General features: G+C 35.3%; 1 protein-coding gene across 15 annotated transcripts in view; it reads right to left on the minus strand.

Moving 5' to 3' along the window:
* Positions 1-25,554, minus strand: part of LOC128931562 (uncharacterized) — a 141,089-nt gene that overhangs the window by 93,217 nt on the left and 22,318 nt on the right. Inside the window, exon 4 of one of the 15 annotated variants that reach the window (XM_078367858.1) lies at positions 13,823-13,961. The exons of the other annotated variants lie outside the window; for them this stretch is intronic. Coding sequence (XP_078223984.1) covers positions 13,920-13,961 — 42 coding nt within the window. The 3' untranslated portion in view covers positions 13,823-13,919. Of the gene's footprint in view, positions 1-13,822; positions 13,962-25,554 lie in introns of those variants that run through there. 15 annotated transcript variants of the gene reach the window in all.

Below are 25,554 nucleotides of genomic sequence, written 5' to 3' on the forward strand. Positions count from 1 at the left end.
AATGGCCAAAATAACTCTACAGAATTTTTTGACATACACTGTCACATACTCAGTATCTGAACTAGAATCATATATGCGAACTGCTTCTTATGAGGACAGTGGGGGTTTATTTCTCCTACAGAATATATCCTAGGAACTCAGTCCTTTAAACATCCACTTTAAATTGTCTGCAGACAAAGTTACAGTCATCCTCCTACTCATGTCAAATCCCTGAAAATTATGTTATTTTCTCAAGTAATATACTTACTTGAAATGGGTATGTGCTTGTGGATAAATACCATATGGCTGACATACATTTTAAGAAATGCTTGTTCATCTAATATCTTTAGCAAAGATAAACAACACTGAAGTTTAATAGTATGCAAATTTAAAAAATGTTTTTCTTTATGAATAGTCAGAAGAAAGAGAGGAGGAGGAGAAAAGAAAGAGAGAGAGGAAGAGGGAAAGAGGGAGGATGGGAGGAAGGGAATAAGGGAGAAAGGGAGGAAGGGAAGGAAAAGGAAGGGAAGGGAAAGAAAAGGAAAGAAAGGGAAGGAAGCAGGGAAGGAGCGAAGGAAAAATGGGAGGAAGGAAAGGAGGGAGGGAGTGGTTGAAAGAAAGAGAAAAAGGCAGAGGACTTGAGACTTTTGGTGAAGTTATAAATGTCCTAGTTCCTCACGCTAATTGGTTGAAGGCATGTCAAGGCAAAGAGTTAAAATCAATAATTAACTTATGTTTTAAAAGTACTAACACTAATATATAGTCCAATAAAGAAAAATTACAAATAATATCTGAATGGAAATGTGCCTCATTGATAATATAATTTTTAAAGAAAAATTAAATAAATATGTAACATCTTAATTAGCATTTCAAAATATAGGTAAAAAGAAATAAACTGATTTAGCACATTTACTTGATATGCATTTTACCTTCAAGAAAAGATAGCAAAAGTTGTTGTTTTTCTGGAATGAACATAAATTGAACATAAAGCAACCGAAGAACTAGTTACCAACATGTAAATGATGGGTACTTTTAATTTTAATTCAGCTTTTGATGACTTAAATTGTCTTTACTTATTACTTATCATTCCATGTCCTTTTTAATTAATTTCAGTTAATATCAACATTTCAAGGAATTTACACTTTCATCCTTCACAGTATTTAGTAAGATGTCTTGTTCAGGCAAGAAAAAAAAATGATTTTCAATGTGTCTATTAGTTTGTTCAGAACTAACTGAATGATATTATCTGTTCTTGTTTATACCAGATCCTTAAGTAAGCAATCTTCTACAGAATGCTCTATAGGCTTTTGCTGTATTTGTCTTTAAAGACAATCTAAATCTCATTGTTTGCAACTAGACCTATTTGTTACGCAGTCTTGGTCTTAAGCTTGGAGTTCCTTCATAGGTACAGATCACAGGATATGAACACAGAGTAGGTGCTTAAAGAATGTTGAGAGGTCATGCTTCACTTTGGTAGACATTAATATTGTATGTCTTTAATCCATTTCATATTTTTCAACAGTAATAAAAATTTTAGAGTGTTATATGATTCCCTTAGCATTGAGGAATACATTCCACAACTTCCTTTGCAACAAGTGTGAGCATGTTAGAAGGAATTTTGTGGAAGCTAAAGGCATGTATTCTAAAAAACAGCTGAAGCTATTCCTGGTCCCTCTCCCTCATTTCTTTATCTACCCACTGATTGTAGCATTTGCTATCTTGGATTATGAAGATAAGAAATGTAATGAATATATGTAATGAATACAGGGATAGAAAGATTGTAAGACCAACCTAGGAATGCATATTGGAGATTTTATAGAATAAGGAAATAAAGGTTTATCTTGTTTGGCATATTTTATTCAAATTTTAAAAGGTTTTTGTTATTTAGAGTCAAACTAAATACTAATCCTTATGCCATTTTTAGCAGCATTATGTGCCTTCACCGGAAAAGAAGTCAGCAATAATTTGGGGCCCTTATATTTGCTATTTTCCTTGTAACTATTTGTTTCCCATAATTAAAAAAAAATCCTATTAATTAGTTTCACTATCAAATCTTCCAAATATCTCCCCTACTGTCCAAAACTCACATCTAAAATATTTTACTCACATCTTTTGACATAGCTCCCTGTACAGTTAGGGATTATTTTTCAATTACATTGCCTAGTTATGCCCATGTTGTTATTTTTAACTTTGTGCATCTATCTTGAAACATTCTGAAAAATGTTCAACATCAACAGTACTTTCTATTAGAAGCATAACAAAATAGTAATAGCCAACATTCATGAATATTTTCCACATGGATGTCCTTGAATTAATATTGTCTTACCTAATCTCCATATAACTCAATAATGGAAGTAGCCTTTCTATACTGATGATGAAATAGACTTTAAAAACATTAAGTGACTTTCCAAAGATCATATACTTATCAGAACTGAACAGCACAATAGTATATTAATTAAATCCCAGTGTCTCTTTCCACAAATTTATATTCAACAGAAAATGTTCCTGGTATTATTTACATTTTTTGGGATCTGATTTTATGCCAAGTCAGTGGCAATAGAATTAGACATGAGAAAGTTTCTTGACCCATAAGTGAAATACAGGATAACTAAGTTCCTTCAGATTTATGATGATCAAAACATGTTTGGTGAGTACGAGGGGGTAAATGATGAATTGTGAGACTCAGAAAAATAGTCCTAAGCAGGTGAAGATGATTATTATTCAAGGAGCTAGAATATGACACATTTTTAGTTATATATGTTGAGACCTGAGTATACTCCAGTAATACAGTCAATCTATGCTATAACTAGATTCTTTACTTACATTCAATAATATTGTCAAATGATGATTAAATAGATAATGCAGTGCAGTCTAAAAATGCACTGGCTGATTTGTTTAGTATTACTTGTATCTTCACAACAAAAACTGAAACTTGACTGCAATTTTGATTTAGTTGTTAGCAGCAAGCAGGACTATAAGTATCTGCCATCCTGTACTTAAATAATAGAACTAATTGTTTTCTATACATTCATTCTTTAAGTTATGTTAAGTATTGTCAGATTCATCACTTCTTTCTTCCACTGACATGCATGATATGAACAGGTGACTTTTGCATAGGAAGATTAAGGAAGGTTTTGAAAGGACTGAAGCTAATGTAATTTCGGGGTGTGGAGAGAAACTCTTTAAGAAAAACTATGCATAATTAAAACTGTAATATGAGGTGTAGAAACTTGAAAGGAGCCTGTTAAGTGAGGGTCCCTGAATCTTGCTCTTCACCGGTTTCCATACATTTACTTTCTTGGAACAGTATCCATGTACACATTTACATATGTATATCTTATGATATTGTTTGGATGGATTTAATGCAGTTTAAAACCAAGTTGAGATAGAAATTTTATTTTAAACTTAAAGTAAGTTTAATAAATAGTAATTTCTATTACTAATGTAGTAATGCCCCAAACTTGGCAGGAAGCATAAAACTCTAATAGGAATAAAAGACTTTTAAAAGATATTTCTTAATGTAACCTCCTCCCCTGCAAAGAAAGAAGGAAGGCAGAAAGGGAGGGAGAGAAGGAGAGACGGAATAAGAGAAAGACAAATTATCAGTTGCAATGAACAGTATAGATGAGGTAAATTCAAAATACAATTATGTCACACCAAGCTCATCAACATTGATTGATTGATTGGTATTATTCCTTTAAACACACACACACACACACACACACACATGCCCACACACACCTTTTGATAGGCAAAAAGTGAAAAGTGGCTTATTTTAATGTTTTTAATCGTTTTTTATTAAATATGAAAATATGTAGATTTGTTGATTGTCTTATCTGTAAGTTATATTTTCATTATTTTTTCAGTGTTCTTAAATGTGAAAACTTTCTAAAAACTATTTGTTGAAATATGTATCTTAATATTGTTTGACACAGGAATTGAATTTATTTTTTATGTCATTTAACTGTTTTATTTGCAGTATTTTATGGAACTACATATCCATATCCTTCAGTATTTCTACTATAATTTGTGAACTGGATACAATGCTTAAAGGAACATTCACCATCCTAATATGTGAATATTAGCTTGCGTTTTATTTAATACTTTTATAACCTATTGTTGCATATTTAGCAAATACAGAATTTATCAGTGATTGGATTAGGGTCATAGTTTTCTTTTTTCAAGCATTTTATTCAGTTTACAAAATTGAATCATATTATGTTCAGATATATACTACATATACATATACATGTTTCAGTTTCTAATAATTACTCCATTGATTAACAGATCTCTTTCTAATTCCTATTAGCATTATGTAATTAATTTAACATCATACACAAAATGAACACACACATACATTATTTTATTTTTCTCCACAAAACTGTGGCCTTTTTAGTTATATGTTATTTAAATTCTCTTATAAATAGGGAATTGGAAATTTGACATTTTCAAAGCTTTAATTTCTATACAGTGTGACTAAATGCAATTAATAAAGTGAGTCCAGAATGAATATGATTTTTTTCTGTGTAAACTATAGATTAACTCAGTTGCGATATAGTCTACTGCATTTGACATGCAATTGAACCCGCTATTAAAGGATTACTTTCAAGAAGTGGTATGTCTCCAGACAACAGGGTATCTATGATGATGAGAATAACAGATACTTTGAAAGACAACATTAAATCTGAGATTCAATTCTGTCACCTGCCTTTAGAACTATCCATTCTTACCCTTGGAATCAGATAAGAATCACTGTGCTCAGGAAAGCATGAATTTCAAATAATCTGTTTTAATTTCCTGAAATTCACACCTTTATGTGTGTTCCCTGATACTTAAGTAACTAGGGCAATTCCACTAAGTTCTGGAGTGTCAATTCTCACAAATTCATAACTGCAAGTCAGCCTTAGAGTAAATAGGTCGAGTACTAATATGAATCCAGTTGAAAAGTTTATTTATTTGCATTAAATTAAAAGAATAAGTTTGGAAGAAGTATATATAGAATGATATTTATTTCCATTTACTTTGATCTGCCTTTATATTATTAATTGAAGGGAGATTATGTTCTTCATACAAGTCTATCCTCATATTTCTTATAAAGTTTTTTAAACAATAATTTTGCTGTATAAACAATACTTTTTAATTATGTGTTTTCTATATACAAAAGCTTATGATTTGTATATACATATATTATGCTTACAAATATTTATACTTATATATTTTAGAATTTAAATGTACAAATATATATATTTGCATATATATACATATTTATTGATATATGTGAAACAAAACTTTACTTTGACCCTAATATTTTTTCAGCTTTACAAATATTATACAAAGTTAATAAAATTTTTTGATCACCTATGCAATTTTCTACTTTATTTTTTCTTTTCCTACTTCACTTGCACTTCCAGAGTAATGGCAAAAGAGATTTGTGGCTCTTGGGAAAATGTGAAATGCATGTGTTGGGACAGGCAATCTGCCATAAACCCAAACATATATGCCAAGTTTGACAGGCTTGATCATTTTTTTTAACTGGACCATTTTTCATGATTGTGTTTGCAGTAAACAACTTTGAGAGATGAGATAATATAATAATATCACCTTCAGGAGCCAAAAGCAGGCTTCCTACTGATTAATCTGAAAGAAGTATATTTCCCAGGTCAGTGTCCTCAGCTGTGATGCAAACCCACTGAAAATACAGTATCAGTGTAGTCCCTTTATTGCTTCCTTGGGATTTGGCAGAAAAGGGAATTGAGGTACATGTCAACAATGCTTATGTTACTTGAAGCATCTTTTAAATCTAATCCAGAAGTGTCACATCTTCTGCTTATATCATAAAATAGTAATAAGTTAATGTCATGGTTTGGCCATGTCTCCACTGAAAATATTATTGTGAATTGTTATCCCCACATTCCCCATGTGTCAAGGGTGGGACCGGGTGGAGGTAACTGGACCATGGGACAGTTTTCCCCATGCTGTTCTTCTGGTAGTGAATGAGTCTCATGAGATCTGATGGCATTATAACTGTCTGGCATTTCCCCTGCTTGCACTCAATACATCCTGCTTCCCTGTGAAGAAGGTGACTGCTTCTCCTTTGCCTTCCACGATGATTGTAAGTTTCATGAGGCTTCCCAAGTCATGTGGAACTGTGAGTCAATTAAACCTCCTTCCTTTATAAATTACCCAGTCTTGGGTATTTCTTCATAGCAGCATGAGAACAAACTAATATAGTAAATTGGTACCTAGGTAATGGGGCACTGCTATAAGGATACCCAAAAAGGTGGAAATTACTTTGAAACTGGGTAACAGGCAGGTGTTGGAACAGTTTGCAGGCTCACAAGAAGGCAGAAAAATGTGGGAAAGTTTGGAACTTGATGGAGACTTGTCGAATAGTTTTGACCAAAATGTTGATAGTGATATAAATAATAAAGTCCAGGAAGAGGTGGTCTCAAATGGAAATGAGGAACATGTTGGGAACTGGAGCAAATGTTACTCTTGCTATGCTTTAGCAAACAGACTGATGACATTTTGTCTCTGTTCTACAGAGCTGTGGAACTGTGAACTGGAGAGAGATGACTTACGGTTTTGGGTGGAAGAAATTTCTAAGTGGTAAAGTGTTCAAAAGTAAGTAGAGAACAGAAATTTGGAAAATGTGCAGCCTGATGATGTTATAGAAAAGAAAAGCCCATTTTCTGGGGAGAAATTTGCATAAGTAAGGAGAAGCCAAATGTTAACCACTAAGACAATAGAAAAAATGCCAGAGACCTACATGGCAGCTCCTCCCATTACAGGTCTGGAGGCCAAGGAGGGAAAAATAGTTCTGTGGGCCAGGCCCTGGAATCCTGCTCTGTGGAGTGACAGGACATGATGCCCTTGAGCCCCAGCTGCTTCAGCTCTAGCAGTGGCTAAAAGGGGTCAAAGTAGAACTTGGGCCATTGCTTCAGAGGGTAAAAGCCTCAAGCCTTGGCAGCTTCTATGTGATGCTGAGCATGTGGGTACATAGGAGTTGAAAATTGAGGTCAAAAAACCTCTGTCTATATTTCAGAGAATATGTGGAAACATATGGATGTCTAGGCAGAAGTTTCCTGCAGGGGCAGAGCCCTCATTTAATGTGGTATTAAATTTCCCAAACAGAGTCCCCAATGGGGCATTGTTCAGTGGATATGTGAGAAGAGGGTCATTCTCCAGACCCCAAAATGGTAGGTTCATCAGCATCTTGCATGATACACTGGATAAATCACAGAGAGTCAACACTGGCCAGTGAAAGCAGTCAGGAAGGAGGCTGTACCCTGCTATGCCACAGTGACAGAGTTGCCCAAGGGTGTGGTAGCTCCCTTCTTGCATAAAAATGACCTGGATGTGAGAAATTGAGTCAAATGATATCGTTTTGGAACTTTAATGTTTAAAGACTGCCCTATTGGATTTTGGAGTTGCATGGGTCCTGTAGCCCCTCTCTTTTGGCCAGTTGCTCCCATTTGGAATAGGTGTATTTACCCAATGTCTGTACCCACATTGTATCTAGAAATTAACTAATTTGCTTTTGATTTTGCAGACTCATAGGCAAAAGGGACTTGTCTCGGATGAGACTTTGGACTTGGACTTTTGGGCTAATGCTTGAATGAGGTAAGACTTTGGGGGAGTGTTGGAAAAGTGTGATTGTGTTTTAAAATGTGAGGACATGAGATTTGGGAGGGGCCAGGGATAATAATGTGGTTTAGATGTGTCCCCATCCAGAATATCATCTTAAATTGTATTCCCCATAATCTCTATGTGTCCAGGGCAGAACCAGGTAGATGTAATTGGATTATGGGAACCATGCTATTCTCATGATAGTAAGTCTCATGGGATCTGATGGTTTTATAATCATCTGGCATTTTCCCTGCTTGCACTCACTCTATCCTGCCATCCTGTGAAAAAGGTACCTGCTGCTCCTTTGCCTTCCACCATGATTTGAAGTTTCCTGAGGCTTCCCAGCAATGTGGAACTCAGTGAATTAAACTTATTTCCTTTATAAATTGCCCAGTCTTGGGTATTTATTCACAGCAGCCTGAGAACAGACTAGTACAGCTCACTTAGTAGAGTGGATATAGAGTGCAATTAAATTTTATTCTAAACTGTTTGTTTATGAGTATGGGATGTTTACAGACACATGACATTAAGTAAGAGAAGAGTCAAGTAACTACAAAGTAAGTTTGGGGATATGTGCACATTCTTTGGGACTGAGTAGCAAAAATTCCTACCTATGTGGTGGACTAGGTAAAAGTAAGTGTCTCTCCATATACGTCCTGGTTATAGGTTGAAAAATAAGAGGCAGGATATAAATAAGTCTAGAAATAGTGCTTTAATAACAACTTCAATAGTCAGTATACACTTTAAGATAAGCAAAATAATTCAGAGGTTTGCTTGACTGAGCAGCAAGAAAGTGAATGCTCAAATGCAAAACTGAATGCAAAGTCTTACTTTCTAACATGAAGCTGCTCACCACTGCTGACTAATTTGCAGTAAGGCAGGGCTACAGAGGTATACACAGGGCAGAAAGATAGGGGTATCTTGATCTAGTTGCTTACCAGACATTGGGCAGTACATGGAGAAAAAAAAAGAAGCACTCTTTTGTTGGAACTAACTTTACAGTGGCCAAGGAAGAAAAAAAATACTACCTTACCAGCCTTGCCAGTCCACATCTTCTAGCCTCCTCCTTTTCCCTGCAATCCATGAATTCTAGACCCAGATTATCTCTCTGCTTAATGCAGAAGAAGGAGGAAGCTTTAAAAGATAGCTATTGAGATTTGGGCAGTGTTTTCAGTGGCGAAGGGAAGCTAACCTGGTCCTGATGTTAGGCCTTCTGTGATAAATCAATGTATTATTGTATTTTCTGCTTTTGAATGTACAACTGTTATTAATGTTTGAAGTGCAAGCCCTGTGAATACGCAGGACTGTCAGGGGGAATTCTATTCAGAGACAGCCACATGTAGGGAGATAATCTCTGTCTACTCCTGTGAGTTTCAACAGAAGTAAAACAGAAAGTCTGGAGAAAGAAGAGTAACAGTAATAGTTAAATACTTGATGCTTCATAGAGTACTCAGAGATCTTGTTTCCCAGTACAACAGCATCACCTGTCTCATGTAGCCACTAATTGTAAACTTTAAAAATCAAAAACAACTAGTAACTAGGTAAGCTCTTATTGAAACTGAATACCTGATCAATGAAGTCATTGTGAAGTTTTTCCCACCTGAAATTCTTATTCTGACGTTTGTCAACTTAGACTCAATGACTCATAAGGGAAGAGACTCTTCCCATTGAAACAATATATTAAAGAGTTCAGCTGGCTTGTTTTTATTTGAAAAAGTGACAGTTACAACAGAAAAGACAACTTTGCTTTCTGTTCTACCACCTGAAGCAAGCTGCTTGCTCAAGGAGCTGATGATTTACAAAGATCCCCCTAAATCCCTGACTTGACTAAGGTAGTTTAAGGGGAACTCCTAGGACAAAAAGTGCACAGACACATATTAAAAACTATAATTTCACCTTCTCCATTCCTGGTATAATGAATCTTTCTTCTCTCTTACTACAACCCCAAGCCAGCCTGATTAGCACAACTTTCAGGAATCAACCCAAAGGAAGGTATAGGTGATTCCAACTCAATGCCAGTTTAGCTGTATGGATTCTCTTGTTAAACCGACATAGCCCTAGATCCTGAAGATATTGACATCTTGGATAATAATACTGCTCAATGGGTTCCCCTAGAGTGACCCTCTCCAAAAATTTTATAGAAGTGTACTGTTCCCCTTGAAACTGACCTCTTTTGCCAAAAAGTTCTGATGTCAAAAGGAAATGATAGAGAATGAAAGTAAACTTTAAACTTCTGTAATGGGACACATTGATTTTGTGTCTAGAGAGGGCAAGAACCTTTACACAAAGGGAGAAAACATCTTAGAGCAAGGGGTGTAGCAATGGAGGTGTTATTAATGTTTCTTTATCTGCTGGATCTAGCACCACAGTCTAGCAAAACAATTATATGGTTTCCCTAAATAAAGCAGCAGCTTCAGCTGACAATGTGATTTTCTGTGGGGTTTGTTATCTCTGTCTACACCCGTTCTAGTATTTCACATTCCCTTATTTCTGTCGGTATCCCTCCAATATTCAAGGCCAGCTTTTCAAATCTGTTTTATCTTCACATTGTATTCTTTTCTGGGTTTTCTTCAAGTCTCTCTCTACATCCCTAGTATGATACATTTGCTGGCACTTTGAGCTTGACCCTGCTTAGAACAACAGCACAAAAGCCTAGGTACATGGAACTCCACCCTACTTTCCCATTTAACAGCAAATCCAGGTTCTAAACAATATTGGGGCCAAGCAACATTACAAAAGAATATCAGTTTACTAAATTCTAATTTTCCATGACTATATCAAACACACACAGTCACCAAAAATACAATCCCCTGCCGCCACAACAAACAAGCCCTATGAGTGTCCAAACTAAAACAGACAAGGTTTTTCTTCTCTTCTTTGGTTGGGCTTGACCAATCTGCAAACAAAAATTTCTTCAGCATTTCTCAAATTGAGAGGAGCCAATCCCATTGTCTCAAATTGATAGGAGTCAATCCCACAGAAGACAATTGCCAAGACACACAAAATTACAAGCCCCCAAGCATGTCCATACTGAAACAGTCAGGACACTTTCTTCTTTCAGTCATTTGGGTTTGTTCAACCTGTAAATGGAAATTTCTTTTAAAATTTCCCAAAATGAGAGGGGCACATCCTGCTGTCTGGGCCCACAAGGACTCTCACTTACCTAGATGTAGATATGAAATATCAAAGGAATTTATTATGAGGAAATCAAAAACATGGTTGGGACCTACTGTGGCAGGGCTAGAGAGAGATGGAAAATTACTTCCAGGCAAAATTGGATGGGTAGCTGCTTAGAAGGGCTTCTGAGACTCCCTGCCCATGACAGTCAAGCCACAAGCAACTTGTTCCTGGTCCAGGAATTAGAATCTGTTAAAAAAATACCAGGTGTTCCATTTAGAACCTGCTGCTTACTGCACAGAAAGTCACTCACTGAGACAACAAGTGCTGCCAAGGAAGAAGGCTTTAATTGGGTGCTGTAATGGAGAAAATTGGAGGTCAGTCTCAAATCCATCTCCCTGACTGACTAAAAGTAGAAGTTTATATAATAGAGAAGAAATTCAATGATGTGTAAGAAACAGGAACTAGAGAGGGGCAAAGAAGCAATCATGATGAATTAGTGGTTCATCATCTGATGCAGTGATCTGGTGAGTTTCAGTTATTTGATACTTTTTTTGAGAGACCTGAAGGTCATTTCCTGAGGAAGGAACTCATAAAACAAATACAGGTTTTAAGCTTTAAGATCAGAAACATTTTCGATGTTAATAATAATAATAATGAAACTATCCATGGAAGTATTTAGTAGGTTTCACAAGGATTAGGACCTGATAATTTTGGGGTTCATTATTCAGGTTACTACAGCGAATGACCCTGTGCAGATTTGTACTGGTGGCTTAACAGCCAAGCAGGAAGTTTTCTATCAAGGAATAAAACAAATGTTCTATTAAAGTTTAAATGAAGACTATTACTTAGCCATTTCTTAATTTTCATGTTATAAAGAACAAGCAAAAACAGGATTACTCTGTGGTCTGGGCTGATAGGATTAATTATTGTTGGTATACCTTGTCCCAGGGGCTTTATATTGAGATATATATACCATATACATTTCTGTGTATATATATAATATATATATATATATCTCAATATATATACACAGACACACACACACACATATTTACATATACACACATTTGTGGGTATTTATATACACACTTGTACATACATATACACATACACATTTGTATGTATATTTACCAATTTAAAGCCCCTGGTTCAAGAGGATTATAAAGGAAGAGCTATAGTGTATAAGTAATAAGATAATCTCAGCTATACTATTGTACTAAGCCAAGTATTTATCACAGCTAACTTTGTCCTATTTCTAAGGATTTCTGAATCCATAATGCTGACTTTGCCCAAACCAAATGAAATATACTAATAAGTGATCAATATAGTACTATGCTAGGGTGATTAATGTAGTACTGTGCAGGAGTCCAAAACAGAGCAGGTAGTAAACAGCCCCAGCTGGTCAACAATTTTTATAGCATATGTATAGAATACACACAAATTATAGAATACGTGTCAGGTTTCTTTTGGTTTCTGTTCATGATCCAGGTTCCCCTGCCTGATTCTGAATATGTAATCAAATGTACATTTTTTTTAAATTTCTAATGTTACTGATTACTTGCTATGCAAGCTCTTACTTCAGGTTGCTTTCTGAACGGTGTCACTGCATTCCATCCTCTCCTGCTCAAGACAAATATGTTTTTATTTCTTATGTCTGATGAAATAAAACAATAAACAATGAAAAAATGTTTTTTACCATAATTTTTCTTCACGCTTTTGCCAACTTCTTTGTTCCTCTTCAAGGTAAAACTCATGGATAGAGGTGTCTATAGGCATTGCTTCTAATTTTCTTCTTATCACTTTTGAATCTACTTCAGTCAGATTTCAAAATCTCTTCCCCATACCCTTTGCCTCTCTGACCTCATCGCTTTCTCTCTGCTGTCCTTCAGTCTCACTCATGACTTCGTTATTCCTGGTACTCAACAGGCATGATTTGCCTCAGGACATTTGCACTCACTAGCACTTCTCTCTGCCTGACTTGGTTTTTTTAATACATACTCTGTCATTTTTTAAGTCCTTGTTCAAATATTAACTTCTTATTGAGATGTACCACAAGTAACTTAGTGGATCAATGTTTTTCATCTTTTTTAAACACCTGGTTTGCTGAAACTTCTGTTCATTTTTAAATAAGCATATTTAGATCACCTACTTTGTGATTTTTGTCAATTTCTTTAATGCTGACAGATTTTGTTTTTTACTGTATGTTTTCAGGATATGCTGTTCCATTAATAGATTTCTATGGTTATTATCTTCTATGTGACATCTTCATTTGTTATTCAGTGTCTCATCTTTACCTTTCATAATTGATTTGGTTAAATTGTGTGTGTGTGTGTGCGTGTGTGTGTGTGTATCTTTTAGTTATAATTTGCCTCATCTATCTTTCTGATCCCTTTATTTTTCACCAGTCCACATGTGTGTTTATGTGTGTGTTCCATTGTGCTGCTTATAAGCAGTATATCAGAGCATCTTTAGAATCGTTTTACTCTAATCAGAACTTACATCTTAATTTACATTTAGTGTGAACAATTTTATATATATATAAAATAAATCATTTTTGTTCACTTTTTGTCCATTTTCTTAACTTATCTTTCCTTTTATCCCCTTTTCTGACTTTTTCATCCTGTTTCATCAATGATTTTTTAATTTTTCCCCTCAGGTTCACATTTAATACTTAGTTTACAGTCTTTTATAGTGCCTAGTGAACATCTCCTAATGTCGTCATTTGACCAGATGCCAACATGTGTTTTTATTATAAAATGTATAGCTACCTTATACATTCATTAAGACATTAAATATACAAATTTATACATGGATATAGAGAGTAGAATAATAAATACTGAAGAGTCAGAAGGGTGGGAGGGTAAGGGGGTGAAGGATGAGAAATGAATAAATGGGTACAGTGTACACTCTTCAGGTGATGATTTCACTAAAAGCTCAGTCTTCACTACTATGCATTATATCCATGTAGCAAAACTGTTCTTCTTTCCCTTATATCTATACAAAATAAATAAAGGAAGACAAATAATAAAAGATGCATATGTACCAATTTAAAGCAATTGCTTTTCATTTACCTATTTGGAGTTTATTAATACACAATTTCACATTGATTCATGTGCTGTGTTTATTTAATTTTATCCAGAATTGTTTTATCTTTGAATTGTGAATTTGGCTATCTTTCTTAGGGTTGTATGTCACTTAGCCACGTGGTTCTTCGGGTTCATTTGGTGTATTCTCTATAAGCAAAAATAAAATTCTAAGTCCATCAATCAATAGAATAGATGCTCTCTTGACCAAGAGAATCTCAAAGTAAATCTGAAAAACTAGTTCAAGCCATGATAGGAAGTGGGAATGGGGTTCAGACAGACCTTATTACCCTTTGGAATTCAGGTACAGCTGAGCACCATTAACCAATTAAAACAGAGATCTTAGGACACACCAAAATGATTCTTTGGAGCTATAAGATGCATTACAAAATAACAGATAGCAGACCTTGTAAAAAATAGAAGGATTTACCCTGAAATATATTTATTTGATGTATTCCAAAATGGTCCTGCAAAGCTACCTCCTGGTAGGAGGAAATCTACATTTGGTAGAGAATCCCCTTCCCTTTCCGGGACTTATATGGATCCAGGAGAGATTAGCTAAGAGTATGGCACTTTTTAAAGTATATGAAATATTTAATGTTTAATGTCTCTAAAGCATGTTACCTAGAGGCTTCATTTGTATAATAAGAACCTTGGTCTCTACAACCCCTTACATTAACCCACACATTATTTTCTATTGATCCTAGGTCTTCAGGTAATAACTTAACTCTTTCAACCAATTGCTAAACAGAAAATTTTTTGACTCCACCTTTACCAACCAAACTAATCTAACCTCATGTACATCTTACAAGTATTGACATGTACATGTCAGACATTGCCTGTCTGCTCATAACTCCTGTCTCCCTAAAATGTTTAAAATCAGTTGTGGCCGGGTGTGGTGGCTCAAGCCTGTAATCCCAGCACTTTGGGAGGCCGAGGCGGGTGGATCACGAGGTCAAGAGATCGACACCATCCTGGTCAACATGGTGAAACCCCGTCTCTACTAAAAATACAAAAAATTAGCTGGGCACGATGGCGCGTGCTTATAATCCCAGATACTCGGGAGGCTGAGGCAGGAGAATTGCCTGAACCCAGGAGGTGGAGGTTGCGGTGAGCCGAGATTGCGCCATTGCACTCCAGCCTGGGTAACAAGGGCGAAACTCCGTCCAAAAAAAAAAAAAAAATCTAGTCGTAACCCAACCATCTTGGGCAAATGTTCTCAGGACCTTCTAACACTGCCTCATGGGCATATCCTTAACAGTGGCAAAATCAACTTATCAATTAATTGAGATTTGTCCCAGATACTTTTTGGCTTACATCTCTCACACCCTCTTCTCTCAGCCACCCTCTTCAACTACTGCGTATGTTATGATCCTACTCTCTTGTGGGTATCTCCTTTCCGAACCTAGGCTCATATAAGTTGGTTAGGATCACTGCCACATTATGATATTGGATATATTTCATGGTGAGTACACAGATAGTGGGTAACACAGCTTAGTATGTATTGTACCCATGCCTTTAGGCCTATTTGCATCAGGCATGGCCTCTGGTAGTAATTTGCTGTAATGACTCATTTTACTCATTTACTATAATGACCCTTTTAATGAGAATATAGCAGCACGACTAAATCTTGCACCTAAATTTGCATTTGGGGTATTTGTGTTACACATTTCTTCTATGAGCAAACTCTTAGCCATCTCTACCTACTGCTACACACAGATACCTCTAACACATAGTTAGACATTATATTTTTTGTCCATTAAGATTGCTTTTGTGCTTGAGTATCTTTTTTTCTTTTCTTTGTTTAAAACATAGTTTTTCATTCCAGTTCCTTATTGCACTAATACAAAATAACTCTGATTTTGAAGAAGCACAAATAAGTTTCTAAATTTTATGTTGCCTTATTTAATTTTAATTTATTACAGTGTGTATAAAAGAAGAGTGCATGTTCTGTGTTCAAATTAGAAAATATTCCCAATCATCTGTGGTATCTACATCCTTCTACTTTGCAATGCATAAAATAAGAAGATTAGTAAGCTATGACACTGCTATTCTGAGAAACTACAATCCAATATTTGAAATTAAATAAAAACAAATTACTATAATGCAAGGGAGAGCCAGATAATAGTCACAAACAACATTTAATAGATAAGACTGTAATAGATTAGGGTATTGGTGGGAAAATCAGCAAGAATGATTTTGGAAGCGATAATAATTCACATAGGAAAATAGAGTAACACATTTCAAAGAAATGAAACTACATGCACAAAAGCAAAAGCTTGGACAGGCATTCTGTTCGCATTGGCAGTAGTCAAGCCATACAAATTATAGGAGTATCAGAAGAAGAAGCTTAATGTTAGCTTAGAGACTTGAATGCTAGACTGAGAAATTGATTCTCAAAATTGTTGACCACTGGTATTGTCTGATGGGATATGAGATAATGAGAATAATTGTAAAAAAAAAGTCATTTAATCTGGTAGTGGAAGATATAGAAACACACTAAAATTACTAGAATTATAAGTTTGTGAGGCTGGAAAATGTCCACTGGCATTTAAAAAACAATAATAATCAGGCTTTGGAAGTATATAATTTGTTGTCTGAGAGATTTTCCCCAAACCTTTGTTGAACATTATAGTAGGAAAATAAAACTTAAGTATTTTACATAAATTTTCTTATTTACTCCTTACAATAACCCTATAAATTCTACTACTCCCCACAAAGTAAACACAGTATAAGTAAAATTTATGATATGTCTACTAATGACAGAATGATGACTAGAAGTGCTCAGAATACAAAGTCCTCACAATTAAATGCTTTGTCCAGTGCCCTCCTGGAGTATTTGGGGATATAGAAAGTCATGATTACATGTCTTGTATTTGTTCATTTTTTTTAGTGTATGGTTCTTCATTTTGGGATTATAACAATCCCAGTCTTTGAAATTATATTAAATTTAATGATGAGTTTGAAGTCTGGATAAATATGCTTAACAAATAGGCTCTTGGTGGAGAAATTTCTAGTAATGAGTTATAACTATTCTTGAAAATTATTAACATAAATATAACTGTTTTTATTATATAGATGCAGTATATATAGATATAAGTATTAGTATTATTAGCATTTGAATAGAATAATAAAGAAATGATAATAAAAACCACATTTCTATAATTGAGATAACCCATATTACATAGTATCCCAGGTTAATTTGTAAAATTAGAATGAAATAATGAATTAAAAGTTATTGTGCAGTAGGCAAAGTTTAATTTGTCAAGGCAATGTTCAGTTTAGTGATTCTAATTGATACATTCTTTAGAGTTTTCTTCTTTCTGATGTGTAGATTATAAAATTAAATGATGTTTAAGAGGTAATCAAAGCCTCCATTCTTAGTGTTACATACCTTTATATGTGATTAGATTCATTCTACTATTTCATATCATATACACTCACTATGCATATTTTGATTCTAGGTTTGATGAGTATTATAATATAGATTATATTTTGTGAAATAGCTTATTCTACTAATTTAGATTTCTTTTTTTTTTTTTTTTTTTTGAGACGGAGTTTCACTCTTGTTACCCAGGCTGGAGTGCAATGGCGCGATCTCAGCTCACCGCAACCTCCGCCTCCTGGGCTCAGGCAATTCTCCTGCCTCAGCCCCCCGAGTAGCTGGGACTACAGGCACGCGCCACCATGCCCAGCTAATTTTTGTATTTTTAGTAGAGATGGGGTTTCACCATGTTGACCAGGATGGTCTCGATCTCTTGACCTCGTGATCCACCCGCCTCAGCCACCCAAAGTGCTGGGATTACAGGCATGAGCCACCGTGCCCGGCCTAATTTAGAAGTTTTTTATTTGAAGCTGAGTTTTGCTCTTGTCCAGGCTGGAGTGCAATGTTGTGATCTCAGCCTCTGCCTCCGGAATTCAAGCAATTCTCCTGCCTCAGGCTCCTGAATAGCTGGGATTACAGGCATATTCCACCATGCCTGGCCAATTTTGTACTTTTAAAGTAGAGATGGGGGTTTCTCCATGTTGGTCAGGCTGGTCTCAAACTTCTGACCTCAGGTGATCTGCCCGACCATGACCTCTCAAAGTGCTGGGATTACAGGCGTGAGCCACCGTGCCTGGCCTAGACATTTTATATTTAAGTAATATGATATTATAATCTAAATAAAATTATTACAATCATATTGATTTTAATTATAGATTTTTTTATGCATGGCCAAGTATCTGTCACACTGTCAGTGTACAAACATATACATTAAATTAATGGGCTGAAATAACAAATGCAGGCTTAAATATGGACCAAAAGGCACTTTATAAAAATATTAATTTTATGATTATTATATATTGTATTTTTATAATTATTATTTTAAACAAATTCAAGGCAGAGTCAATTTTCTATGAATATCTCACCTCTGAGCTGTAGAAGTAGCTTTTCTTTTTTTTGAGGTGGAGTCTCACTCTTATTGCCCAGGCTGGAGTGCAATAGTGCAATCTCGGCTCACCACAATCTCTGCCTCCCTGGTTCAAGCGATTCTCTTGCCTCAGCCTCGCAAGTAGCTGGGATTATAGGCACCTGCTACTATGCCAGGCTAATGTTTTGTATTTTTAGTAGAGACAGGGTTTCACTATATTGGTCAGGCTAGTCTTCAGGCAATCCACCTGCCCTGGCCTCCCACAAGTGCTGGGTTTACAGGAGTGAGCATGCCCAGCCAGAGGTAGCTTTTTTATATTCCTCTACATATTGACAGAAATTCAGTTTTCTGATAAAATATCCTGTAATGCCAGCATTTTGGGAGGCCAAGGTGAGCGGATCACCTGGGGTCAGGAGTTTGAGACCAGCCTGGCCAACATGGTGAAACACTGTCTCTACTAAAAATACAAAAATTTACCCAAGTGTGGTGGCGGGCGTCTGTAATTCCAGCCACTTGGGAGGATAAGGCAGGAGAATCTCTTGAACCCAGGAGGAGGAGGTTGCAGTGAGTTGAGATCACTCCATTGCACTCCAGCTTAGGCAAGAAGAGTGAAACTCGTCTCTAAAAAAATTAAAATAAAAGTGTAATTTTTTAATGCTTTAAACCACTTACATTTAAATTTTGAAAAGATATATAATACATATTAAAACCCTCCTATCTCATATCCTATAGTATCCTTGTATCTTACAGGCAATTAATATTTCTCGACCTGATGAATACTTTTTAGAGAATAGTATTTATCACTTTACTCAATCAAAATCATCCACAATTGTACCATTTTCATAGAATTTATATTAATAATTAGTCTTTCCAAAAATGATTTGTTATCAATCTATATGTGTTAGAAATTTGATTAGACAGCATGCAAAACAGATTGAGATTTTAATAAATGAATTGAATGTAATACATGAATTGAATATTTTGAACATTTAGAGAGCTTTGTGTACAAATTACCAATGTGCTGTTAAAATTATTTTGTTTAATTTCATTATCTTTTGAGAGTCTGTTATAGCTAACACTTTAGTTCAAAATTTGCACAAATGAGTTTTATTATGAGAAAAAGAATTTAGGAAGTTAACTAAATGTTCTATTTTTTAAATACGAATTACATGTGGTCAGAAGAAAAAAATGCAGAAGTCCAGCACAAATTTTCACTTTACAAATTAGATACCTCACTGAAAATATCTGATTTTATTGATTCAACAAACATTTACAAGTGGAGATATACGAAAGTATACTTTTTCATTAAGAAGCTCTCCATATTAATAAGGCAAAAATGCTCATAAGGGTAATATAAGTTAATTAGTGCAATTATAGATGCATCTTAAAATGCTCTAGGAAGACAAAGGACTCAATTGACTAACTTTGCCTGAGTGGAACATGGTGAAAGACAACTCAGAAAAATCTTATGGAGAGGATAACACTTATGGAACCTAGAGAGTTTATCCAGGGTTAAGGATGTTAGGTAAATTTCTGTGGGCTCTGAAATCGAATATGTTTAGACACCAAATTAGTCTACTCTTATAATTTCTTTATTTTTATTGAAGGAAATTGAGAACAAAGCTTAGAAAAATACTGTATTTAAACCATTATCACAGTGTTACTATTAAAATCAAAATAAAATAACGTATAAATAATACAGAGTCTATGCACAATAAACACTATTTTCAGTCACTTATTCATTTACTCAATATTCATATATTGAAAGCCACTGTGTTCTTGGTAGCGTTCTTGGTGTTGCAAATATGGTTTCTGAAACAGGCAACATTTCCTGCACCAGGAAAATTTCTTTTTATGAGTGAAGAGACAAAAAATAAGAAATTTTAATAAGTTATACAAGAAAAAAATAAAAACTAGAAAAACGGTCATGGAAGATAAGGAGTGGAATGGGCTTTTATTTGGAGGTGGTCAGAGAGGTCCTCTGTAAAAAGCATTTGAAGAAAGAAATAAAGGTGATAGAGAAATGCAGGTACTTGGGAGGTGAACATTCCATTCCAGGCAGAAGTAAAAGCAGTGAACACCAGAAAGCTCAGGAGTGATTGGCATATGAAAGTAACAGCAAGAATGTCAGCATGTGTCTACAGCAGAATGAATAACGAGGATAACTATGAAATAAAGTTAGAAAGATAACGATATGCGGAAGAAGATAATACAGAATTTCAGGGGTCATTGTAAGTGCCTGGTTTCTTACTTGGATAATTTTGGTAAGCTGCTGAGGCATTTGACTAGAAGAAAAATGATTTGATTTTTATTTTAAATGAATTAGCCTGGCTGTCACACTAAAAGTAAAATGTAGCTGCACTTTGGGGGAGTGGGCCGAAGCTGGAACTAAGATTGGGAGCAGTAAGAAGAGAAAATATTTCAACAGGAATGAAGGTCACTTAGACCAGTGTTATCAGTGGAGGTAATGAGAACTGGTTAAATTCTGGATATCTTTCAAAAGTAAAGTCTATTGAAAAAGAAAGACAGAAAATGATTTAAGTATTTAAGTATTTAAATTTGGGAGAAAAGTGAATTGCCATTCACTGAAAATGGGAAAATTGTGGATGTATAGAACTTAAGGGGAGAAGAGGATTTTCGTTTTGAGCAGATGAGATTTGAGTGTTGTAAGAGAAAACAAAAATTAAAAATAAGAGGCTTAATCCTTCCCATTGAAACTAAAAAAAAAAAAAAAAAAAATGTTATCTCACCTCCTCCATTCTCTTGGAACGCATGCTTCAAAAAACACATACATTCTTGCTCTCTTTAAAATGTGTATTAAACTGTTTTAAAAGTTAAATAAGTCTCTTGCCAGCTTCCCTACTCAAGATTGCCTTTCCTAAGGACCCAGGAATGATCTCTTTGAAATACAGTCATCAAGGAATATAGTGCCCCTGTCTTCTGCTAACGAGTGCTTCTGTCTTCTATGTGTGAGACTGTAGGAGCCTAACTTCAGAGTGCTTTTTACTCCAAGTTGCAAAACTACCTCTTACCATAAAGATAAAAGGTTTATTTCTTTAGATAAAGTGAACTAACTACCACAGATTCTCAACACAATTACCAAGTGATAAACCATGTATGACAAATGGTGCATTCAAGTCCTCTTACTTGAGCACTAGTTATTGTTCATCGTGAGAACATGTATGGAATGAGTTGTATCTTCTCGGCTACACAAGAGGATGTAACTTCTTTCTGTCTTTGAGATCTCTTACTGGACTGCCTGTGATGCATATCACACTATGGTTTAATGATTATTCGGTAATAAAGCTGTTTTCTTTCTCTTTTATCGTTATGGAAATGCAACAATTCCACCAAGAAATAAGGGTTGTTGAGCAGTTCCTGAATCGAGTAGACCAGCTGAAGGTCTGTGGCTATGCAACAGTTAGGTAAAAGGCCCTGGATTACAAAATGTTTCCATATTAGCTATCCACTATTTTGGAATATTAGCTGAATGGACCACCGTCTCCAAATTCAAATTTTACTTTTGAATACGTATGGGTATTGTGGGGTCTAAATCCCATCAGAATCACCATATACTTAGAAAATATGGAATGCTGCATTCAGATCTTCCCCTTAAAGGGTATTATCTTCTCTCTGTTGCATTTGGAATAGATTTATGAGAATCTGGTCTTGATATAGTCTAAGAATGGTTCTTCTTATTTGAGTAAATTTATGTATATGCCAGGGCCCTGAGACAGACCTCATCCCAAGCAAATGAATTACTAGTATTTATGGAATGACTATTATTCTAACAAAAAAATTAGTAATTTGGATAACCAAAATAAAATATTTCAGAAAGTGGAAGAGAAAATGTGAGAATGAAACTCATTTCCATTATTGGACAACCCTCCTCCTTTTACCTCTGGTGTCCTTGCTCCCTCTGCTTTTCCTGTTTATCTTTATCTCTCCTTGCCTTAATCTGCCTTAGGGAAAAAAGAAGTGATGATTCCCACAAGTAAGGAAAAACATGAACATTAGAGATGTGAGGAGAGACCCATTGAGAAGGTTGTTAATGGACATACTTGGAAGCCTTTCCACTAAAGAAAAGCTAAGAGGAGTTGCAGTGGTGTACCCAAATGGCAAGGGAGTTCCTCATTGATATCCACCCTCAGTGTGTTTAGGTTTTCTCACAATTCATTGGCTTAAGACAGGGGCACAAGCTGAATTAACATTCTAGTCTTAGCCACTAGAATTTTGCCTTGGCTCTCTTGCCAACTGTCCAAATCCCAGAACATGCATTCTAAGGAAGAGGTACTAGGATGGTCAGTACAAACTGTTACTCAAATCTTGTATTTATCTACACAGTTTTGGAACAATCTAGAGAAAATCAAAGACGAAAATAAAAAATAAAGACTGCTAGGTTCACTCTTCAGTTAAAATTTTACTAAAGAGAATAATTCCTTCTGTATCCAACCTATAAAAGGAATACAGAAAGAAGAAAAACTGTATGCCATTATTGTAAGAAGCCAGGATGTTGAAAGAGGGATTGTGGAAAGAGATTATGGAAGATGCAATAATTTCAGGGATAAAATAATAAGAAATTTCTAGAAGGACAAAACTTTTAGCTAGAAAACGAGTCAAAATTGACAAATGGAGGGAATAGCACAGGTGGGAACTGGTGAGCCCTATGTGTAAATAACTTTTCCTCAGGCTAATCTAGCATTGCTCTTTCAGATAAATACTTAAGTATTTTGTAATTTTCTCAGAACTTTCTTCCTTTTCATTTGGTAATAGACCAGCACAGATTGTTGGTATTTTGGGTCAGCCTTTGACTTATTCCTTTTCCTCTGTAGTGTTCATACAGACTGAGTGTCTGACTGAGGAACAGGTGTTCCTACATTCTCCAAGTTCTTTTACAAATCAGTTGAAAAAGACCTGCTATGAAATTTAAGGCTACCATAGTTGCTACTCCAGATTGAGTAGCTCTGGAGCTCCATTGGGAAATGGGACCTGATTTGATCACTATACATTTGCCTTCTGATAGAAAAAGGGTATTGAGGAAAGTAGCAGTCTCATATCCACCTGAAACACACTGATGCATTGCTTTGATGTAGGGAATATTCATACTAGCTTAATCAGAGATACATAACAAATGAAAACAGTATACCAGAAGAATAATATATGGCCACATGTAAAATAATATCTTTTGTTTAGAGCTTAAAGAGAATAAATTGTTTATAAAAATAAAACCAAATAATAATGTATAAAGGTAGCACTTACCCTGTAGTATACCCATACTTCTAATAAAAAGACCTATTTGATAAGAATAGGTGACCACCATACATATTTTCACATTACTCATTAATATCTGTAATTATTACACTGCAATTATTCTGACTTCTGACTTTGATATTTTGTCTGCAAATTTTTTCTTTGTAATTGATTTCTGTTCTGAAATTTTTTCTTTCTGTTATTTAAGCAGATCAGTCTAAATTATTGTTTGCATTTGCTTGTGAGGGAGTTCAAAAGCCTAGTATTTACGGCAAAGAATTCCTTAAGAGTTTCACGACTCTCCTACTATATTTTCTAGTCATTTACCAAAGAGAGAGAGAGAGAGAGAGAGAGAGAGAGTTGTCCCACCAAAATGCTCTATACAAATTCAAAATTTAGATGATTTATTGTCAGAAACGAGAGAGGAATACAAAATTGATACTTTTGGCTTTGTTACAATTCTTTACTTCACAGGAGCATAAAGCCACCCTTGAGAAATTGTAATACTGACCAAATGAAGTAAAATATTTGGGTTAACTCTTATCAGTTGTATGCCACATAGTGTTATGACCTAGGAGTCAACTCATTTTTGAGAAAAATGGCCTACTATTTAAAAAAAGAAAAGAAAACCTAGACAACTTTTTTGAGTAGTGAAGAATTGTAGCCAGTAGATTTCACCTTTTGTAGTGTGGCCAAACCTCTAACAAAGCAATTGCATGATAACTCTTGATTTTCTAGTTTTAGCTCTAGAATGAGGCTTTAGAATGACTAAAGTTAGTTATAACCTCTCCCCTAGCTTTGGAGATTTCAAATACAGAAAAACTCAATCTGATTTATCTGCTATTCCTAAATATATTGCATATTTGGTAATGTTTACTGATGGATCAGGTACCCAGGATAAAAGTGGCCTATGTAAATCTTCCTACACTGTGCTGACTTAAAATAAAACCTTGAAAGAACATGTTTCATCTGGCGTTAAGTCTACACAAAAAGATAAGTGAATAGCAGTTATTAGAGCTGTAATTCTTGTTTCTGCATTTTATATACCCATACATACATGCACGCACACACACACACACACACACACACACATACAGATGGTGTCTGTCATGCAATAGAACAACCTTTTTAAATTGACATTTTAAATTCAATGATAACTAAGATATTTCATGAAAAAGTGAGAGCTGAATTGTGGGAGGTTTTACAACTGCCTTCTCAGATATCAGCAATTCACTGGAGAGGTTACACAAGGCAGAAGGATAAAGTTTCTAAAGATAATAAGTTTTCGGGACAGAGCTCCAAAGGCTGCTGTTAAAATATAGTAGACTTTAGAAGCTCCCTAATTAATCTAATAATAAACTTTTGTCCATTTTCTTTCTTTTTTTTCTTTTCTTTCTTTTTTTTTTTTTTTTTTTGAGACGGAGTCTTGCTCTGTCTCCATGCTGGAGTGCAGTGGCGCAATCTCGGCTCACCGCAACCTCCGCCTCCTGGGTTCAAGCGATTCTTCTGCCTCAGCCTCCCGAGCAACTGGGACTACAGGCGCGTGCCACCACACCCGGCTAATTTTTGTATTTTTAGTAGAGATGGGGTTTCATCATGGCAAGGATGGTCTCAATCTCTTGACCTCGTGATCCACCCGCCTCTGCCTCCCAAAGTGCTACTGCTTCACAAAACGAAATGAAAAAAATTGATTATAAAAGGAGATTCAATAATTTGACTAGAGGCCTGGCCCACAGGCTCACACCTATAATCCCAGCATTTGGGGAGGCTTAGACAGGAGGATAGCTTGAGCCCAGGATTTCAAGACCAGCCTGGGCAACATGATAAGACACTGTCTCTACAGAAAAAATTTAAAAATTAGGTGTGGTGGCATGAGCCTGTAGTTCCAGCTAATCAGGAGACTATGGTAAAAGCAAACAAACGATCAAAAAAAAAAAAAAAACCTGACCAAATTATGGGAATTACCTAAAAGTCATTGCCATGCCTTCATCTCTATTTATTTCACTAGTATTTTATCATCAACAAATCAACTTAATGAAAGAAGGCTTTTAAGAACAATAGATTCTTATTAAGCCTACCAA

The sequence above is a fragment of the Callithrix jacchus genome, chromosome 3 (assembly GCF_049354715.1).
Source record: "Callithrix jacchus isolate 240 chromosome 3, calJac240_pri, whole genome shotgun sequence".
Classification (NCBI taxonomy): domain Eukaryota; kingdom Metazoa; phylum Chordata; class Mammalia; order Primates; family Cebidae; genus Callithrix; species Callithrix jacchus.